Source organism: Oncorhynchus nerka, linkage group LG27 (genome assembly GCF_034236695.1).
Source record: "Oncorhynchus nerka isolate Pitt River linkage group LG27, Oner_Uvic_2.0, whole genome shotgun sequence".
Lineage (NCBI taxonomy): Eukaryota > Metazoa > Chordata > Actinopteri > Salmoniformes > Salmonidae > Oncorhynchus > Oncorhynchus nerka.
In genome coordinates, this window is record NC_088422.1 from 26,058,666 (window position 1) to 26,078,861 (window position 20,196).

At 43.6% G+C, this 20,196-nt stretch overlaps 2 protein-coding genes across 6 annotated transcripts; both read right to left on the reverse strand.

Annotated features, from left to right (window-relative positions):
- Window positions 1-505: 505 nt before the first annotated feature.
- On the reverse strand, window positions 506-2,551 carry LOC115111458 (large ribosomal subunit protein uL29). The gene is made up of 4 exons (XM_029637510.2): window positions 2,451-2,551; window positions 1,834-1,970; window positions 1,126-1,207; window positions 506-695 (listed from the first exon to the last, which is right to left on the reverse strand). The coding sequence occupies exons 1-4, from the start codon at window positions 2,451-2,453 to the stop codon at window positions 546-548; spliced, it is 372 nt and encodes a 123-aa protein (XP_029493370.1). The 5' UTR covers window positions 2,454-2,551; the 3' UTR covers window positions 506-545.
- A 960-nt stretch (window positions 2,552-3,511) lies between these two features.
- LOC115111460 (golgin subfamily A member 1-like) lies at window positions 3,512-19,235 on the reverse strand. 5 transcript variants are annotated; one of them, XM_029637512.2, is made up of 24 exons: window positions 18,985-19,235; window positions 18,096-18,416; window positions 14,180-14,270; window positions 13,456-13,530; window positions 12,593-12,690; window positions 12,480-12,512; window positions 12,229-12,357; window positions 11,819-11,988; window positions 11,470-11,581; window positions 11,227-11,310; window positions 10,973-11,098; window positions 10,762-10,857; window positions 10,511-10,618; window positions 10,321-10,416; window positions 9,997-10,146; window positions 9,491-9,586; window positions 9,168-9,257; window positions 8,832-8,934; window positions 8,560-8,720; window positions 8,251-8,400; window positions 8,044-8,103; window positions 7,710-7,934; window positions 6,457-6,543; window positions 3,512-6,122 (listed from the first exon to the last, which is right to left on the reverse strand). In XM_029637512.2, the coding sequence occupies exons 2-24, from the start codon at window positions 18,222-18,224 to the stop codon at window positions 6,042-6,044; spliced, it is 2,550 nt and encodes an 849-aa protein (XP_029493372.1). In that variant the 5' UTR covers window positions 18,225-18,416; window positions 18,985-19,235; the 3' UTR covers window positions 3,512-6,041. The 5 variants fall into 5 exon arrangements, with proteins under 5 accessions (XP_029493372.1, XP_029493373.1, XP_029493371.1 ...); XM_029637513.2 differs by having other exon boundaries at window positions 9,997-10,149; window positions 10,523-10,618; window positions 18,985-19,234; XM_029637511.2 differs by having other exon boundaries at window positions 9,997-10,149; window positions 18,985-19,234.
- Window positions 19,236-20,196: the final 961 nt, after the last annotated feature.

Sequence of the window (20,196 nt, forward strand, 5' to 3'; positions counted from 1 at the left end):
ACCAATATGCAGGGGCGCAACCATCATTGAGGACACCCCCCATTTTATAATTGGATTGTGAATCAAAACTAGGCAACGGTGTGCTTTAGGACCATGTGGACACCTCCGAGTGGTTGGGTAGGCTGTTTGGCGTGTTCATCCAACTGGATTTTTTTTTTTTGTCCCCCACTTCTAAAACCAAAGTTGCGCCCTTGTCAATGAATACATGCCACAGGTCTTTACAGTCCTATGAAATACAACATTCTTCAGATCAGTATTTTAGCAAAGGCATTGCTGCTGTCCCAATTCCAACCAAGAGTATTTTCTAGCACAACAGGATCCTCATCAGCCTACATAAACATCCATTATCAGTGCATATTAACATTGCAAAGCGGATATAAAATGTCTCACCAAATAATTACTCTAAATGTTTGCAATCAATATTCCACCTGCTCACTGAAGCAGATATATTACCACACGAATGATTCATAATTGGAGTGCCATCCCTTTACAGAAGACAACATACTTCTCTTTTTAGTCAATTTATTTGTACAAGAGAAACAGCCTTAAGCCTTGACAGCAAATTTGCGAATGGAATACAGGCGGTCCTTCCTCTGCATCTTCTTGGTTCTGAGAGACTCCTCATGCTTGTTAAGTCTCCTGCGGATGGCACGGGTCTTCCTGGGTCTCAGATCCAGGGGCTTGTACTTTTTACCCTGAAATTACATTCACAATCAAATTAAAATAAACACTACATGGGCATTTAAACCAATACTAAAAATCAGAACTGTTGCTGCCATTGCATTTTGTTCAATTATGGTCTTCAGCACTTAGATGGGCTGAATAGTCAGGGTTGGCACTCATCCTAGTTCTCAAATATTGAGGTTACATGGGTCACATTACAAACTAATCTGCAGAATGTTTAACATGTTGACAAGACACCATAACCCGCACCATGCGCAGTAGATCACCTGTTGAGTATTGATGAACAGTGGCCAGTCAACATGTAGAATCATTGGGAAATGATGATGACAGCCGATGTCATGTGGTCAAATGCCTGCCCATTGCTTTTGACTGTTCATCAGCAGGTTCTGTTTTGCTTAACGGACAAGTTAAATACGCATGTATGGATGGCATTGCTCTTACCTTGTAGAATTTCCTCAGGTTCTCCTTCTGCGTCTGGTTGATGACAGTCAGAACGCGGGCGATGGACTTGCGGACGACACAGCTAGAGGAAACAGAACCAAAAATAAGGGTTAATTAAAAGGATAAGAAGCCTCAACTTAAAGGGTGTTTGAGATTTGAGCAAAAAGAGAAGCACATTTTATTTCCCTACTACACCTAAATACGTTGACTAATAAATACAAATTGAATACCAATTATTGGTATACAGTTAAACAAAACACTGCAAAATCGTGGAGATTTAAATTTCCTGCCTGAATATTGAATCTAATTACATTTGAACTTGCTGGTAGTTTGTCTATGTGCTGGGGATATTTAACCTCACATTTTGACCACTTGAAGGACCAACACCACAGACAATCGGCAGAGTAAGTTCAAATATAATTATATTCAACATTCGCGACACACAGGACGTGTCGACCTTTTTATCCCCCAGTGTAAATGTGCGTGGAGTTGCCTACACAATTGAAGGAATGCCATCTTCAGTGACAAATCTCTACATACCAATTCAATAATATAACTTACCCATCGCCTTACTCAGATTACAACTGAGAAACCACTCATTTCTCCACCATGATGTAGCCATAGATTGTGTGACAGTGATAACTACAGCCCCCTCAGAACCCAGGCTAAACTCTCAATTACCATTTATGCAGTCCAAATAATACTCACATCTTGGAGAGCTTGGAGGCAGCTCCACCAGTAACCTTGGCTACGCGGAGCTGGGACAGCTCTACCTTCAGGTCATCTAGCTGCTTGAGCAGCTCCTCCTTCTTCTTGCCCCGCAGATCTCTAGCCTTGATCTTGCCCTGTGAAGATTGACAAACGGGGATACATCTAAATATATTAATTAAGTTATCTTTGAAAATGTAACGTTACGTAGCCAGCGAACTACCCATTTTGAACGTGGGCTGAAAATGAATATAACTATTCTAAGTGGCAACATACGTTAACTACATTGAAAGCATTGTTCTGAAATGTTTGAAAGTTCACCGACGTTTTAGTTATTTAACGAACAACCATTTCATTTGCAAGTAGTATAACTAGACATGTTTGATAGCCGACGTTGCTAACTAGACATCCATGCATTTGCTAGTAGCGGTAGCTTTTAGCTTGCGCGCGTTCGGTTATTATGGTGGTAAGTGACAGATGAAGGACCTCTCTTGAGCAGTCACAAACAAGTGGCAAGACAAGATATTTATGCTCATGGATGTTATCAACTGTGGTCGTTTTATGTGGACTAGACAGCGCAATTTTAATGAATTGAACGAAAAACGCGAGCCTCTCACCATGTTCCTCGTTGCTGCCACAGGAAAAGAAAGACCGACAACGTGTTAGCTCAGAAGCTATCTTCCGGTCCGAGGCGTTCCTTTTGTTGCGTATCGGTGAAAATGCCCACAGTGCCACTCAGTGGATTCAGTTGGGAATTATTGTTACTTACATTGTTCTGCTGCATCTCTGCTTAGAATCACGTGGAAAGACCCAAAAAACATGTCCCCAAGAAAAAGTAATGAAAACAAACCTTTATGCTTTTTAACATTTATTTATTAACAAGAAATGAAGACAAAACAAAATAAAATAATTTGTAGTGGTAGCACTTGTTAAAATGATAATTAATATAATCTGTTGTGATTTAGATTGTTTGTTAAAAACCAGTTAGCCACACATAGCGGAATCAAACAGAAGTGAAAAAAATAATAAGTGCATAAGTTTTTTTTTTATGGTGACCTTGCAGTAGAGTCATAGCCACCTGTGCTGTGATATTATCGTAATTCTATGGAATTATACTAAATTTGTGGTACCAGATACTATTCAATAGCAGGTCACTTAACACAGTGTGGTGTTTTGACATTGAATGTAGACCGTGTCCATTTTATGACAGCAGTTTAAAGACAGGGAGGACCTTATTCACACAATGCATCATTGTCACCTTCCTCTTCGACCTCCCAGCCCCAGAGTTGACTGACCGCATAAACCCAATGAATGTGACATCAAATGCTACAGTACCGTAATGTAACCAGACACATGGATATTTCTCACATGATATGGGAGTAGAATTCAGAGTGCAGACTGCTGTGTTGCTGCCTCACACCTTAGCCATTAATATGGTTCACATTCTATTCAGAATGTAAGGAGACAGGTTTTCTCTCTGCAGAAAACCAATGCATACGGTATTAAAGGGTCTTTCCTCCAGTACATTGTTAATGTCCTCACATTGTAAGCTCACACAAATGGTCACTTAGTTCTGACAGGATGTCAATGAACAGTGAGACAGAACATCAAGCCAAGACTGGCTACATGGACAGAAAGGTAAAACATGGTGTAAAATACTGCAAGAGGTCAAACCAAATGATTTTACACCCAGTGATTTATAAAGTTCTCAATGCATATTTACAGTTATCATATATAAATAGACATGGAATGTACTGTCATTTACACAAACACAAGGCAGGTAAAGGTAGAGCACATCTGTCAATAATTCTGATTTAGATAGCTTTCAATAATTATTTAACATGTTTAAAAAGTACTCCTCTCCTGTCTACATGACGTAGATTTTCTCCATTGATATCAAAGACATTGATGTATGACTCTCACCTCCCCTTCAAACATCACAAGTTCTGATTTTAACATGGATTATTCCTACATAAGCCATCTGAAGTTATATTTTTAATGGAAAGAACCAATTTAAAGACTGTTGTGAAGGGTCCATCAGAAATCTTGGGGTGTTCCATTCAACTGAAGAGGGGTTGATTGGGATGGTAGCATTTTCAAGGTTCTTGTTATCATGCATTCACAATTCCACAATATCTCTTTCCCAACCATAGAGAAGGGATCATCAACTGGATCTAGCCGCAGGCTCATTTTTTTGGATGTTCAGGGGCTGGAACATAATTACAAATATTTGTAGACTTCAAATTGACCGCAAGAATCCCAAACAGAAAGAATTTTAGATTAAAACAATCATTTCAGGAAGCTATTTAGGAACAGATGTCGGAAATTAAAATAACTTGGAGCTGATTTCCAGACGTTTTTACAGTCTTATGTCCAACAATAATTTTAAAAAAGATATAAAAAAATAATAGCGTTTTTGCTCAGAAAACATTGGGGGCCAAATAAAACCACACGCAGGCCAAATCCGGCCCATGGACCGCTATTTGGGGAACCCTGGCATAGGTAGTCAACGGCAGTAAATACCGTTTTCTATGTCTAAATGAAAGAAAAACCATTGGAGCACAGAGACATAAATAATCTTCTCTGTCAAAAAGAGTTGTGACAGTCTGGTAGGCCTGACCCGTCCCACTCTTAACACCTGGAGAATAAGACATACTTTTGTGTATATATGGTGTATGAGGACACCCCTACAAGAGTGGATACGGCTATTTCAGCCACACCCGTTGCTGACATGTGTATCAAATTGAGTACATTGAGCCACACAAACTCACAGAAGAGGACCACCGAGTGCTGAAGCGCATGGCGTGTAAAAACTTGTTTGTCTTCGTGTTGCATCACTCACTACCAAGTTCCAAACTGCTTCTGGAATCAACGTCAGCACAATAAACTGTTCGTTGGAATCTTCATGAAATTAGTTCCCATGACCGAGCAGCCGCGCACAAGCCTAAGGATCACTATGCGCAATGCCACGCTTTGGTTGGAGTGGTGTAAAGCTTGCTGCCATTGGACTCTGGACTAGTAGAAACGCTTTAGTAAATCACGCTTCACCACCTGGCAGTCCAACGAACCAATCTGGGTTTGGCAGATGCTAGGAGAACGCTACCTGCCTTGATACATAGTGCCAACTGTAAGTTTGGTGAAGGAGGAATAATGGTCTGGGGCTGTTTTTCATGGTTCGGGCTAAGCCCCTTAGTTCCAGTGAAGGGATATCTTAATGCTACAGCATACAATTACATTCTAGACGATTCAGTGCTTCCAACTTTGTGGCAACAATTTGAAAAAGGCCCTTTCCTGTTCCAGCATGACTATGCCCACATGCCCAAGATGAGGTCCATACAGAACATTTTTGTTGAGATCGGTGTGGAAGAACTTGACTGGCCTGCACAGAGCCCTGACCTCAACCCCATCGAACACCTTTTGTATGAATTGGAACGCCGACTGCGAGCCAGGCCTAATCCCCCAACATCAGTGCCTGACTTCACTAATGCTCTTTCAGCTGAATGTAAGCAAGTCCCCGGCGTCAATGTTCCAACGTCTAGTGGAAAGCCATCCCAGAAAAGTAGAGGCTGTTATAGCAGCAATGTTCCTACGTCTGGTGGAAAGCCTTCCCAGAAGAGTAGAGGCTGTTATAGCAGCAATGTTCCAACGTCTAGTGGAAAGCCTTCCCAGAAGAGTAGAGGCTATAGCAGCAAAGGGGAGACCAACTCCATATTAATGCCCATGAATTTGGAATGAGATGTTAGACAAGCAGATGTCCAGATACTTTTGGTAATGTAGTGTACTTGTACTGTGTCCATGACAGAGCTAGATCTAATGTTAACCTCATTCCAAGGGGAGAGAGGAGGGTTTCTCTTAAGGTTAACATTTATCAAATGGGTCAACACCATGTCTGCTTTAACCATTTTACTTCTAAATAAACCTCCCCCAAAAAACAAAAAAAACAACAGACCACATTAACAAGACTTTGCCCTTCTAAGTCATTGTAGAGCCATTCTCTTTTCTCTTGAAGATGAAGAGAAAAAAATGATCAGGAGAGATTGAGGAGCTACAGTACATAGGAATCTGTGTCATGTCAGAAACCATTTTAAAGCTTGGGTTGTGTTCTCTTTACAGTGTTCATTTGGTTGCCACAGTGGTGGGAGAAGACATGCAAACGCATGATAAAAGTAATGTGTGTGTGTCTTTCCCGTCTTCCTCTCTCGGTCCCCTCAGCTCCAGTGAGCAGGTGCCCCTGAAACTGATGGCCGGACAATACCTTTCAGAGAAGGCTTGGATCCAAACCAGGACATCTGAAAAATACAGCGATAGTTACAATTATATCAAATGAACTATCATTGGACTACTAAAACTAGTATTACAACTGGTAAAGGGTCTATTGGTAGCAAAACATGGGTTTGAATGTTATAGTATCCTCTATAAAAATAACAATTTCCCTCCAGATGCAGCTTAAGTCATTCTAAAAGAAATAACAGATAGCTCGCACATTTAAGAAATGAGAACATTTGAGGACAAAATAGGGTCATGGCCTATTTCATGTGATACACACTGACTGTGGTTCAGGCCATAACATCCATTCATTTGACATGAGTTTCAGGGAAACGAGGTGTGAAAGGAGAAAGCCACCTTGTACTCCAGAGTCTGCTTCAACATGTCTTCTTCCTCACCAGTGAAGTTCAGCAACACAGACACTGCTCTGATCAGCTGATAGGCCTAAGATACAGAGAGAGGGGGACACAGAGAGATTTAGACTTCATCCATGACCATAGACATCAGATACACTCACCAGGAATTGTATTAGGTACACCCATCTAGCACAGTCACTTGTCAGTTGAATCTGGCGCGCCTGGCACCATCGATCATACCATGCTCAAAGTCCCATTCTAACGTTGGATCGAACAGTAACTGAATGCCTCGACGCCCGTCTGCCTGCTTTATTTAGCAAGCCACGGCAACGTGACTCACTGTCTGTAGGAGCGATCCATTTTGGTGAATGGGGTGGTGTACCTAATAAACTGACTGTATACACAGAGTAATACAAACATTAGGAGCACCATCTTAATATTGAGTTGCACCCCCTTTTTCCCTCAGAACAGCCTCAATTCACCAGGGCATGGACTCTACAAGGTGTTGAAAGTGTTCGGGAAACTGTTGAGTGTGAAAAACACAGCAGCATTGCAGTTCTTGACACAAACTGGTACACCTGGGAACTACAACCATACCCTGTTCAAAGGCGTAAATATTTTGTCTAGCCCATTCACCCTCTGAATTGCACACATACACAATCCATGTCTCAATTTATTTAACTGGGCAAGTCAGTTAAAAACAAATATTTAAAAAAAATATCTTATTTACAATGACGACCAAACACGGACGACGCTGGGCCAATTGTGCACCGCCCTATGGGACTCCCAATCACGGCCGGATGTGATACAGCCCGGAATCGAACCAGGGACTGTAGTGACACCTCTTGCACCGAGATGCAGTGCCTTAGCCCGCTGCGCCACTCAAGCATTAAAAATACTTATTTGACCAGTCTCCTCCCCTTCATCTACACAGATTAAAGTGGATTTAACAAGTGACATCAATAAGGGATCATAGCTTTTACCTGGAAAAAGCATGTGTTCTTAATGTTTTGTACACTCAGTGTATATGGCCTAGCTGTGTATATGGCCTAGCTGTGTATATGGCCTAGCTGTGTATATGGCCTAGCTGTGTATATGGCCTAGCTGTGTATATGGCCTAGCTGTGTATATGGCCTAGCTGTGTATATGGCCTAGCTGTGTATATGGCCTAGCTGTGTATATGGCCTAGCTGTGTATATGGCCTAGCTGTGTATATGGCCTAGCTGTAACAGGGACCAGGTGGACTGCTCTCACCTCAGCCTCTCTGGATGACATGAATTTTAGCACCACGTGTTTGAGGTACTCAAAGTTGATCTCTCGTGAGTCATTGAGATCAGATGTGTTGGTGACAGTGGTGTTTGGGCCCGGGGCCGGGCCTAGAGTGAGCTCTGTAAAGATTCTGTCTGGCCTCTCTTGCCTCTCTCCTCTCCCTTCTTGGGCCCTCTCTTTCCCATCGGACTCTGTTTCAGGTTTCAGCTTCTGCACCAGAAACACAGACACAAACCATCAAACAAAACAATATTTTAATGAACTGATTTTTTAAAATTTGATTTAAATATACCCATACTAAGTTATCTAAATGTCTCACCAGCTCCTTCTGCAAGGTCCTCTTTAGCTCTGCTAGTCTCTGCTGCAGCTGCTTAATGGTCTGTAAAGAAACAGTCATCCAATCAATAACAGCACCTAAAACACACAGGAATAATGAAATGGTCCTCCTCCAGCTATTTCAGACAAGCATTAATTATCTGACCATGCCTGTGTGGTGATCATGGTTTCTGGGTCATCCAGTACTGACCTTGTTCTTTTCACTGAGCTGCTGCTCCAGGTCTCGGTTGGCCTTCTGCATGTGGTCCAGGTCATCCACCGTCACAGTCCCATTTTGGTCCAGTTCACACAGCTCTGGAGTCTGCTGCAACGTCAGAGTCTCTATCTCTAGCTCCGATACCTGGGAGGGACACAGACAGAGGCACAGTCAGACAAAGCAGGCAAAGTCAATCAACAACAGACATGCAGACCTAACATGATATGTAATGACAGACTTTGGACTTATGCACAGGTTGTGAGTTAAAAGCTTAATGGCTGTGCTCCCTGTGTGTGTTCTGACCCGTAACTGGCAGGAGTCCAACTGCTCATTCTGGGTTAGGAGCTCCTGCCTCAAGCTGACCAGCTGGCTGTCCTTCTCCTCCTGCCTCTCCTGGGCTGCTGCCTGCAGCCCCTCTGTCTCCTCTTGCAGCTGGGACAGGGAGCTCTGGGCACTCTGCAGCTCTGCAAAACAAATAGTGTGGAAGGGAACATCAGACAAACACTACAACTTCTGAATTCACATAGCATGGGAGATGGAGGAAAAGGGCACCTGTGGACAGAGAAAGTGTTTACCATCGCGAAGTGTTTGGAGTTCCTCTTCTTTCTGCTTCAGCTGCTCAGTGACGTGGGCCAGTTCCTGCGATGTTGTTTGAAGTGACGCCATCATCTCTCCTACCTGGAAAAGGAGAGAGTAACATGATCATTTATTTACGAGCACATAATCAACACAAGCTGAATTCATGGCTTTGTAACAGATAATCATACTCGGGCACTATGGGCGTTAAGGAAAATGCATCTGCAATTGTTTCAAACCTCGTTCCAACAGTGTAAAGAATCCTGTTTGTTATTTCAAAGAGTACAGTAAAAATGTATGCTGTGAGAGTAAGTATGTATCATGTATCTCCAGACCTGTAGTTGGAGCACCTCCTTCTGTCTCCTGGTGTCCTCCAGAGCCATGGCTATCTCCACACTCACTGTCTGCCTGCTGCTCAGCTCTGACTGGGGACACATATAGGGACATCATTACCCCGTTTGTACAGGCAACAGGACAATTTTTGGGGAGTTGTAATGTAGGAATGCAGTTCTCATAGAAATGGTGTGGCACAGTATGCAAAACATCTGGAGTGACTGAAGAACGCAATTTAATTTGAAAAATATCTTGTTTCTTCAGGAAATCTGTGACTTCCTGTTTTCAACGGACTGCCTAATAGAAAGCAGGAAGTGTGTCTGACCCTGGCCTGCTCCAGCCCCTCTGCCTGCCTCCTCAGAGCAACGTCAGCTTTATCCCTCCCCCTCAGCAGAGACGCTCTCTCTTGCTCCAACTCACTCTGGGAAATACAACACAGATGGGTGAGGGAGCGAGAGAGAGCGAGAGAGAGCGGTTGGTGAGGGAGAGAGAAGCAGAGACAAAGGGATGTTTGAGAAAGAAAAGCAGAAATTAGAATGTATAGGAACACAGTCCAATAACGATAGATAAAAAATTGATGGCCTTGTTTGAGAGTCCAGTTTCATGCCAGCCCTGTAGCAGAGATAAATTACATGGCAACCGATAATGGACAATTAACAATCCACAGAGACCAATGGATAAACTGATCAAAATCTGCATAGAAATGATCAAATACCAAAGATACAGTTGACTTTAATATTCAGGTTACAAAACTACGCAGCACATTTCACTTAGAACAGTTTTGTGAATTAAAATGTACAGAGGATGTGAGAGCTGAGAACTGTAACTCACAATCGTGGCTTGGGCAGAGGTGTGTTCGGTGTCTCTCTCTGTCTGCAGTGCAGTGAGCTGCTCCTCCAGCCGGCCTGCCCTCTCCTGGCCCCGTTGCTGCTCTGCAGACACCTGCTGCTGCAGACTGTCCCTCTCCACACTCCACTCTGCCTGCTGGGGGAGGGACCACAGGGGAAAGGGCCGTCTTAACATCACACATTAAAAGCCTACTCAGTCTAAAGAAAATAAATACAATTAAACCGCATTTGCTCCAGCCTCATGTTCAACTTAATCCATGAACAGTGGTGGTAGAGCATCTTTCCCCGTAATCGGACATTTATTTACCAGTTTGTCTAGATGTGCTTGTTTGTCAGAGATCTGCTGCTCAGTGTTCTTGAGCCTCTCATTGCTCTCCTGCACCTGCTGTTCCAGACCTGCTATCTGAGACAGAGACATAGGGCTGTGTGAGAGACTGAAGGTAGAGAGAGAGCACAGGTCTTAAATGCTTACATTGTTCTCTCCCACCAGTGTGTACCTGTTCTCTTACCTGTGCGTCCGTTCTCTCTCTGTAGTTCTTGGAAGAGTCGTCCTTGTGTCGTAGCAGGGTCTGTAGTTCAGTCACATTGTTGTTGAGTCTGGATATCTGGGGGAGTTGAGATACAATATGCTTAACAGATGAGTTCATACAGTTTTTCATGTATTACTGTTACCTAATGGAGCATCTAAGCCAGTGGCATGTGAAGAAGTATATCATGCTGATGAAGAGGTAGAGAGAGGACTGTTTACCTGAGTCTCCAAAGAGCTAACCGTGTCTGCATGGTTGGTGCGTGCCTCCAGCAGCTCAACTCTCGTGTCCTCCAGCCTCTGCTCCAGAGTGGACTTCTACACATCAGGAAAAAGGAGCTAAGAAATGAATCACCATTCTCTGTGGTATTTTCTCTAAACTAATTCCACTGGAGTCCCTCTGTCTTTAGGATTAGCTGACTGTTTAAGTTACCTCTTTGAGAAGCTCCTGGAGGAGCTCGTCTTCACTCAGGTTACCATACAGACGTCTCTCCAGAGAGGAGATCTTCTCCTGCAGGTCCAGCAGCACACGCTCCTTGTCCTCATCAGTCACTGCAGCCTGGGGACCACAGCAAGGATAGAGAGGATTGGGTCAATACACAGTATACTGTACCTCCCTCCACAGGGCAGGGTGAGGAGAACGAATAGGGGGTAGATATAGGTAGCTACATGGTGGTCTGCTCTTACTTTGTGTTGCTGCAGCTTCAGGGCATTGTTCTCCATTTGTAACGTACGGAGAGACTTCTCTACAGCTGCTGCCGCGCTCCGTGACTGAGAACATACACAATTAGATCACTAAATCTGAAATATTTTATAAAATATTATCACATTTAGTTTACCATATTCATATGCTGTCATTACAAATCTGTACCATTTCAATACAGTGAAAGGATTTTGGTAAAGGATTTCTCTCTGGGTTAGAGGGCTCACCTTCTGGAAGTCTTCAGACACCTGTTGGATGACCTTCTGCAGGTTCTGGCCTCTGCCCTCCAGCTCAGTAATCTTCTTCTCAGCCTCCTCCCTGACCTCCAGCAACTCCTCTCTAAAGGAGACCACACACACCCTGTACTGTTAGACAACCACCAAAACCACAGACAACCCAGAAGAAAACAGGCAGACTTCATCAAAAGAATTGGCATACTAACTCTCCCTTATAGAAAAGAGGTGAGGGGGGCAAGCTCTACAATGAGTAAGGTCATTACTTTCAGTCATCAAGACCAGCATCTCTGCAACTACTGAATTCATGGCATTATCAAGGCAATCTGTGTCCTGTCCTTACCTCTCCATCTCCTGCTCCGTGTTGAGCCTGCAACTTTCCTGATGCTCCTCTCCCAGAACCCGCAGCTGCTCCTGGGCTTCGGCCAGACCCTTTTTGGCCATCTGCAGCTCGGCACCCTTCTGCTGGAGCACTCGCTCCTGCTGGACCAGCTGCTCCTCCTTACTCAGTAACTACCATAACAGAATCAACCACAGAAAGGACTTCACTATAACAAATGTTGAAATACAATTATTGTCTAGAGTAATAGGAAGACTTGTGAAGGATCATTACTGACACAGCTACAGCTTGAATCAGAACAGGCAGACAGATAAAGCACAAGCTGACAAGTCTACGTTTGACTTTCCTCATACACGCAATGTGGTGGGTGGGTTAGAGTTAGACAGTGGGACCTTGTTGTCAGTAGTGTGTACCATGTGTTTGACTTTGGCGAGCTCCTGCTGCTGGAAGCCCTCCAGCTCGTCCAGGTCATCCCTCTTCTGGAACAGAGTAAGGCTCTGCTCCATCATCTCATCTAGCCTCACAGACAGAGACGCTTTCTCCTGAGGAACAGACAGGATGACCCCCAGTTAGAGCTCTCATCTACACATGCAAAGACTGACTGGCTGAATGAGAACCTATAACTTTTGTTAGATGTTAGAATGCAGTTTAGATGTTAGCGTACCTGCTCCAGCGTAGATATCCTTTCCATCCATTCCTACAGACAAAGACAGGAATTCATCTTAGTATAAACACACACAAATTAATGCCTTGTGGTGCAAAGGATATGATGCTCACCTGATCCTTCTTGTCCAGTGCCAAAGCCATGCCTTCGGCCATTTTGGCTCTATTGGCCTGGTGAGTCTCATTCTGGTCCTGCAGTTTCCTCATGGAGGCTGGATAGTGAAAGACAGACAAACAGAAAGAGGATGAACACAACAGGCTAGCCAAAGATGGCTCGGTTCAAACAGATAGTTATGGAATTGTCAGTGGTTAGTAGCTGCTAGCTGTGAAAGGGTGGTAAAATTGACCATAGAATGTGTCCAGTATGCCAAACTAAGTGTTCCCCAGAAGCAAAGGCAAGCTGTGCATCTAAGCATGGCCAACAGAGACATCCCACATGGACTTACACAGAGTATACAAAACATTAAGAACACGTGCTCTTTTCATGACAGACTGACCAGGTGAATCCAGGTGAAAGCTATGATCCCTTACTGATGTCACTTGTTAAATCCACTTCAAATCAGTAAAGATGAAGGGGATGAGACAGTTTAAAGACAGATTTTTAAGGCTTGAGATAATTGGAGACATGGATTGTGTATGCGTGTCATTTAGAGGGTGGATGGACAAGACAAAAGATTTAAGTGCCTTTGAATGGGATATGGTATTAGGTGCCAGGCGCACCGGTTTGTGTCAAGAACTGTAACGCTGCTGAGTGCCACAAACATTTCTAAACAATTCTATATGAACAAGCATGTAAGTCCTTTGGTTTCATCAATTTATTTGTTTATATGGAAATCTATAGAAGTGACAGCATGATTCTCAACCCCTCAACCCCTCCGCGAGCGACTGATGGTGCTTAGGGTGACCATTACCCCATCCAGCAGACAAACAAATGAGACAGAAAGGAAGCAAAATGGGAGGAGAATAAAGGTACGTACAATCCTGATGTTTTTCTAATGCAATTTCAAGCTTGTCCTTGGTCTTCTGCATAAGTCGGAGCTGCTCAGCGTAGTCTATTGGCAGGAGGTGGGGTGATGGGATACCAACATCACAGAAGTACACACACACCCAGGAAAGGGGGATAGGTGGATTAGGGTAAAGGGACAGGGAGGAGGAGGAATAAAATAAATGAAGAGAGGCATACAAAAGGAAAGAAAACAATGATTTTCTTAGATGAGAAATCCATCCTGGTTAAGACGCTGCATGAGGACATGCAACTTTTAACCTCTTCTAAGGGGTCACACACACACACCACATCTGAGGGAGGAGTAGCTATCACACTAATCTGGGAGAGAAGACACACAGAACCCCCAAAGGTAGACCAAAAGCCATGGCATTTGCTCTTAACGTTCACCGAATGGGAATGTGGTAAAGAATAAAGAAATTGTAAGAGTTACCCCCATCATACCTTATGAGGGTCAGTGTTGAGAACAAAAACCTTGGAGGTCTGAAACCAGACATCACCCGTGGGTTATGTGACCTTTGACCTGAGTGAACTGCTCTGTGTAGAAGTTGTTTCTAAGTACATTAGACACAGATCTAGAATCAGCTTATCCACCACCAAACCTAACCTTAACTATTGAATGGGGAAATGCAAAACTAATCTTAGATGGCCACCTCATCCTACTCTGTTTATACTGGCTCAATACAGACATGTCTTACCTGATAGTTTGGCCTCCAGCTTGCGAATCTGATCATTCCTTCTGAGGATCTGGGAGGAGAGGTCGTCCCTGGAGCTACTGCCATCAGAGGCCTGGAGGTCAACACAAACACACAGAACAGAGGGATCCTCATCAGCACAGCAACTCAGCAGGTCACACTGGAGCTTCCATAGTAATGGGTCAGCAGGTACTAGAAACATCTACGTTGTGGGTTGTAGAGTCTATGAAATATCACACTGAGAAGATCAACACGGACTATACCAAACATTAGGAGAACATTCCTAATATTGAGTTGGCCCCCCTCCCTTTTGCCCTCAAAACAGACTAATTTCGTCGGGGCATGGACTCTACAAGGTGTCGAAAGTGTTCCACAGGCATGCTGGCCCTTGTTGACTCCAATGCGCCGCACAGTTGGCTGGATGTCCTTTGCGAGGTGGACTATTCTTGATCCACACGGGAAACTGTTGAGCGTGAAAAACCCAGCAGCATTGCAGTTCAACACAAACTGGTGTGCCTGGAACCTAAACTCAGCAAAAAAAGAAACGTCCCCTTTTCAGGGCCCTGTCTTTCAAAGATAATTTGTAAAAATCCAAATAACTTCACAGATCTTCATTGTAGAGGGTTTAAACACTGTTTCCCATGTTAAATTAACCATAAACAATTGATGAACATGCACCTGTGGAACGGTCATCAAGACACTAACAGCTTACAGATGGTAGGCAATTAAGGTCACAGTTATGAAAACTTAGGACACTAAAGAGGCCTTTCTACTGACTCTGAAAAACACCCAAAGAAAGATGCCCAGGGTCCCTGCTCATCTTCGTGAAAGTGCCTTAGGCATGCTGCAAGGAGGCATGAGGACTGCAGATGTGGCCAGGGCAATAAATTGCTATGTCTGTTCTGTGAGACCACGCTACAGAGAGACAGGATGGACAGCTGATCGTCCTCGCAGTGGCAGACCATGTGTAACAACACCTGCACAGGATCGGTACATCCGAACATCACACCTGCGGGACAGGTACAGGATGGCAACAATAACTGCCAGAGTTACACCAGGAACGCACAATCCCTCCATCAGTGCTCAGACTGTACGCAATAGGCCGAGAGAGGCTGGACTGAGGGCTTGTAGGCCTGTTGTAAAGGCAGGTCCTCACCAGATATCACCAGCAACAATGTCACATATTGGCACAAACCCACCGTCGCTGGACCAAACAGGACTGGCAAAAAGTGCTATTCACTGACAAGTCACGGTTTTGTCTCACCAGGGGTGATGGTCGGATTTGCGTTTATCGTCAAAGGAATGAGCATTGCACCGAGGCCTGTACTCTGGAGCGGGATCAATTTGGAGGTGGAGGGTCTGTCATGGTCTGGGGCGGTGTGTCCCAGCATCATCGGACTGAGCTTGTTGTCATTGCAGGCAATCTCAACGCTGTGCATTACACGGAAGACATCCTCCTCCCTCATGCGGTACCCTTCCTGCAGTCTCATCCTGACTTGACCTTCCAGCATGACAATGATTTCCTGCAATACAGGAAGGGTACCGCATGAGGGAGGAGGATGTCTTCCGTGTAATGCACAGCGTTGAGATTGCCTGCAATGACAACAAGCTCAGTACAGTGTTCTGCCATGGCCAGCGAAGAGCCCGGATCTCAATCCCATTGAGAACGTCTGGGACCTGTTGGATCGGAGGGTGAGGGCTAGGGCCATTCCCCCCAGAAATGTTCTGGAACTTGCAGGTGCCTTGGTGGAAGAGTGGGGTAACATCGCACAGCGAGAACTGGCAAATCTGGTGCAGTCCGTGAGGAGGAAATGCACTGCAGTACTTAATGCAGCTGGTGGCCACACCAGACACTGACTGTTACTTTTGATTTTGACCCCCCCTTTGGTCAGGGACACATTATTCCATTTCTGTTAGTCACATGTCTGTGGAACTTGTTCAGTTTATGTCTCAGTTGTTGAATCTTATGTTCATACAAATATTTACACATGTTAAGTTTGCTGAAAATAAACACAGTTGACAGTGAGAGGATGTTTCTTTTTTTGCTGAGTTTACTACCATACCCCATTCAAAGGCACTTACATTTTTTGTCTTGCCCATTCACCCTCTGAATAGCACACATACACAATCCATGTCTCATTTGTCTCAAGGCTTAAAAATCATTCTTTAACCTATATCCTCCCCTTCATCTACACTGATTGATGTGGATTTAAGAGGTGACATCAATAAGGGATAATAGCTTTCACCTAGTCAGTCTATGACATGGAAAGAGCAGGTGTTCTTAATGTTTAGTATACACTAAGATGTACGTTATTGTCCAAGGGGAAATTTGACTTGGACAATTAAAGAGTGCTGCTGCTTCCATATAAATACATCAATTGACACAACATACATAGAATAGCACCCCATCATACACCTCCTTCCCACCCACACAAAAGTTCATTGTTCATGCCAGCCAAGGCTGTGACTAGGTGACATGATGTAAGGCCTACAGGCCAGGCTCCAGTCCATTATTGCTATAACAACAACATGTCATATCATCGGTACCTAACTCATGGCTACGAGTGTGTTTACTTTAGCTTGATGTCAAATTTGTAGTAGAATCAGGATGACAAGGGATAGTCTACCAGGTGATTTGACCTTCTTGCCAGTCAATGACTTAAATACACATCAGCCCCAGAAGACTGGAGCTGGGTAACCCTGTAAGATGAGCCACTTTATTCATAATTGTAGCCGTGGGAAGTGTAAAATTACCACTGAACTGATTAACACTTATGATGCATTTCCAATAACATCGACAAAAAAATATTTTCCAGTGCCTAATACATGATCTTCTGAATATAAATTATATGTTTAACAGTGCAATGTGGTATAACACCATCACAATTATTACTGATTAGCCTAATGAAAATGTAACCTGAATTGTCTCAACATATAGTATGTTAAGCTACCTTCTCCAAAAGAGAAAATAAACATTGTGTGTGTCATCAAGTGAACAGAGCATTGCAGAGCTGACAACCGAGCATGGCTTCAGGTTACACAGGTTTGCGCCTACAATTTTAGAATTCATGTCATCATTTACAAAAGAGCGGTCGTAGGGGAACTCGTATATTTACACTAAGCCGTGGCATCCACTGGCTTCTGGATGCCTATCTCCAGACACACCCAACCATATAACAATAAGCTAGCTGACTCACAGACCCAACTCATAATCCAAAAGGCAATGTCATCAAAATATAGGCAGGGCTACTCGTTAATAAAGGACAATTACACCAAACTTAAAAATGCAGCAAATTACTTTACTGCTCTTTCCCTGGCTCTGCATAATGTAAGTCTTGTACATTAGGCCTACAATTTTGCTGAAATTCATAAAGCCATTATTAGATATTAATCTCATAAAATTCAGGGCTATTGACATCATGGTACAGGGGATATCTGATATGATCCATGTATATGGTAGTGACTTACAGCATCATGACAGTCCCAGGGGCTCCATTACATAGGAGAGAGCCACTGAAATGCTCTTACCAGGCCACATAGAGAAACACTAATGGAGGGCCTGGGCCATTACTGTCTGGGAGGGGCCGCAGAATCTCTCTAAACACTGAGAAAACTGTAATATAATAATACAATAGCCTATGGTGAATTGAAAGAGTGTACAGGATAAAAATTATCATTGTTTGTGTTTCATAAGTGCAAAGTTAAAGCCAATTAAAATTAGAGGCCAAAAGTAATCATTTAAAAGAAACCTCCCTTATCTTCCATGATGCCTCCTTTATAGAATAGCTCTGGAAAACTTCTTAAGCGAACAGAATCGTGTGTGATTGTGTTTCGTGTCATGTGACCAACTACTCTTGGTGGGTTCAAAAGATGACTGGCATGGACAGAGTGACAGTGAGGTAACAAAACTGGTACTTACAAAATCATCCCCCGAGTCTGCCCCCACTGACGTAATGGACTCTTTGCTATAGGACCGAGGCATGCGGACTCCGGTCCGGGGGGCTGTGGCTGCCTCCTCAGCAATCTTCTTTTTCAGTTTGGCAAACATCTCCACCTTGCCTTAGTGTTTCTTTACACAAGTGTACTGCCTGCTACTCTCCCCAAAAGCTTCACAATGCAAGTCCTCTGTCACACAGGCTGTGGTCCTTCAAGGTCCCTTGCTTTGGTCACAGAACAGCTGTATTCCAGTGTAGCCTCCTCTCACAGGCAAGGGAACTGTCATTGTCTTTCCTCTTTCAATCTGAAACAGACAACAGAGAGAGTGTCACAGTAATCAGCATGAAGACAATTAATATTAGAGATGTGGAATGAGGATATAGTGAGTGATGCATATTTCCTGGTAGTTGGAAAAACTTGCAGTTGCAGATAGTCCTTTTGTGCCGCTCTTATGATTTGTCATGTCGCTAGATCAGTTGACAGATACGTGACAGCAGGTTTAACTAGTAAGTTTGCTAAAAGAGACATCTAAAAGAGGCTAATGATATTTTAGCTGGATGACAAGATGAGAGACGATGTAGCTAGCTATGGCAGCTAGCTACTCACAGTGTTGGCAATGCCTGCTCGCTTCAAGTTAGCTACGGTTAGCAGTTTGCCAACTAGATAGTTAGCTGAATAGTTCATTATCATTCTGTAAATATTTCAACATTTCGAGATTTAAGAAATCCGTCAGTCCCCGTTTAGTTAACGACTTGATCATGAAAAGACAGATGGTTTCAACAATGAAGATGGCTAGCTAGTATAGCTGACGCTGTTATGGTTACTGTTATCCTCTAGCTAACAGTAGCTAGCTAATCAATGGAATCTCTTACCGTATGAACTTCGAGAAAGTAAAAAAATCCAAGTGAAGTCCATTGCGTTAAACGTATTCTCTGCAACGAATATAAACTCTACCGTTTCCCAATGTAATAACTCTACAAATATACTGCTTTACGACAAATGTATTTCTATGTCTGGACTGTATTTTACTAGGCTAGCTCGCTAACATCAATACGTAAACTGCTACTACACTCACTGTGCTGACGTTTCATATGGGTCCATGTTCATTTGACATATCCCGATGAGAGAGAGAAAGGAGGGGAGGGGGGGTGGTGGTGGTGGTGGTGGTGGTGGTGGTGGTGGTGTTCTTCTTCTTCGTTTGTGGGATTTATCGGTGGTTGTTATCCAACGTTATGGAGCATTCCTGCCACCTACTGTACTGGAGTGTGGACCAGAGACAGGGAGAAAGTAAATCCTACCTGCCAGCCCCCTTTCTCTTATTTAGACTGCATCTTAAAGCGAGGTGTGAAAAATATTCACTCTACTTCATGTCAGTCAACTAAAACAGGGCGACGGACACTGAGTGGATTACTCCTGTGTGTGTATAAAATGGTGCAGTGGTGTGTTATTTCTTACATTATTACTCCAGAGTGTTTTTTGTGTTATTACATTCAGCCGGACATTTTTGTTGGGATATCAGAGTGGCGGTAACTCACCAGCATTACGACCAGGAATACGACTTTCCCAGGGCAATTGAACTTATTCCAGAGGCTGCTCCAAAACCGCCAGTGTAGAAGAGGTATTCGGAGTGGACTTATAGTACGGTAGAACTTCGCTACCGAAGTTCTACCATCACATTGACTGTTGTACTCGCTCTGGTCAACTTTTCGAAATGCCAAAAAGGCCCTCCCCCGCCCTCCATTTGGCAAATCTGATCACAAATCCATTTTGCTCCTCCCTTCCTATAGGTATAAACTCAAACAAGAAATATCCATGCTAAGGTCTATTCAACGCTGGTCTGACCAATCGGAATCCATGCTTCAAGATTGTTTTGATCACGCAGACTGGGATATGTTCCGGGAATAACATTGACGAATAACATTGACGAATACACGGAAATGGTGACTGAGTTTATCCAGAAGTGTATTGGAGATGTTGTACCCATTGTGACTATTAAAACCTACCCAAACCAGAAACCGTGGATAGATGACAGCATTCGCGCAAAACTGAAAACACAAACCCCCGCATTTACCAATGACAAGGTG

What these genes read in the sequence shown, in the direction of transcription:
- LOC115111460 (XM_029637511.2), bottom strand. Translation starts at nt 18,224, where the DNA reads ATGTTTGCCAAACTGAAAAAGAAGATTGCTGAGGAGGCAGCCACAGCC. An exon ending in ATTAGAAAAACATCAGGATT is followed by an intron (nt 12,691 to 13,455) that starts GTACGTACCTTT and finishes TTCACTATCCAG; the next exon opens with CCTCCATGAGGAAACTGCAG. An exon ending in ACGGAGCAGGAGATGGAGAG is followed by an intron (nt 11,582 to 11,818) that starts GTAAGGACAGGA and finishes GGTCTCCTTTAG; the next exon opens with AGAGGAGTTGCTGGAGGTCA.
- LOC115111458 (XM_029637510.2), bottom strand. An exon ending in GCCTCCAAGCTCTCCAAGAT is followed by an intron (nt 1,208 to 1,833) that starts GTGAGTATTATT and finishes TGTTTCCTCTAG; the next exon opens with CTGTGTCGTCCGCAAGTCCA. An exon ending in ACCTGAGGAAATTCTACAAG is followed by an intron (nt 696 to 1,125) that starts GTAAGAGCAATG and finishes ATGTAATTTCAG; the next exon opens with GGTAAAAAGTACAAGCCCCT.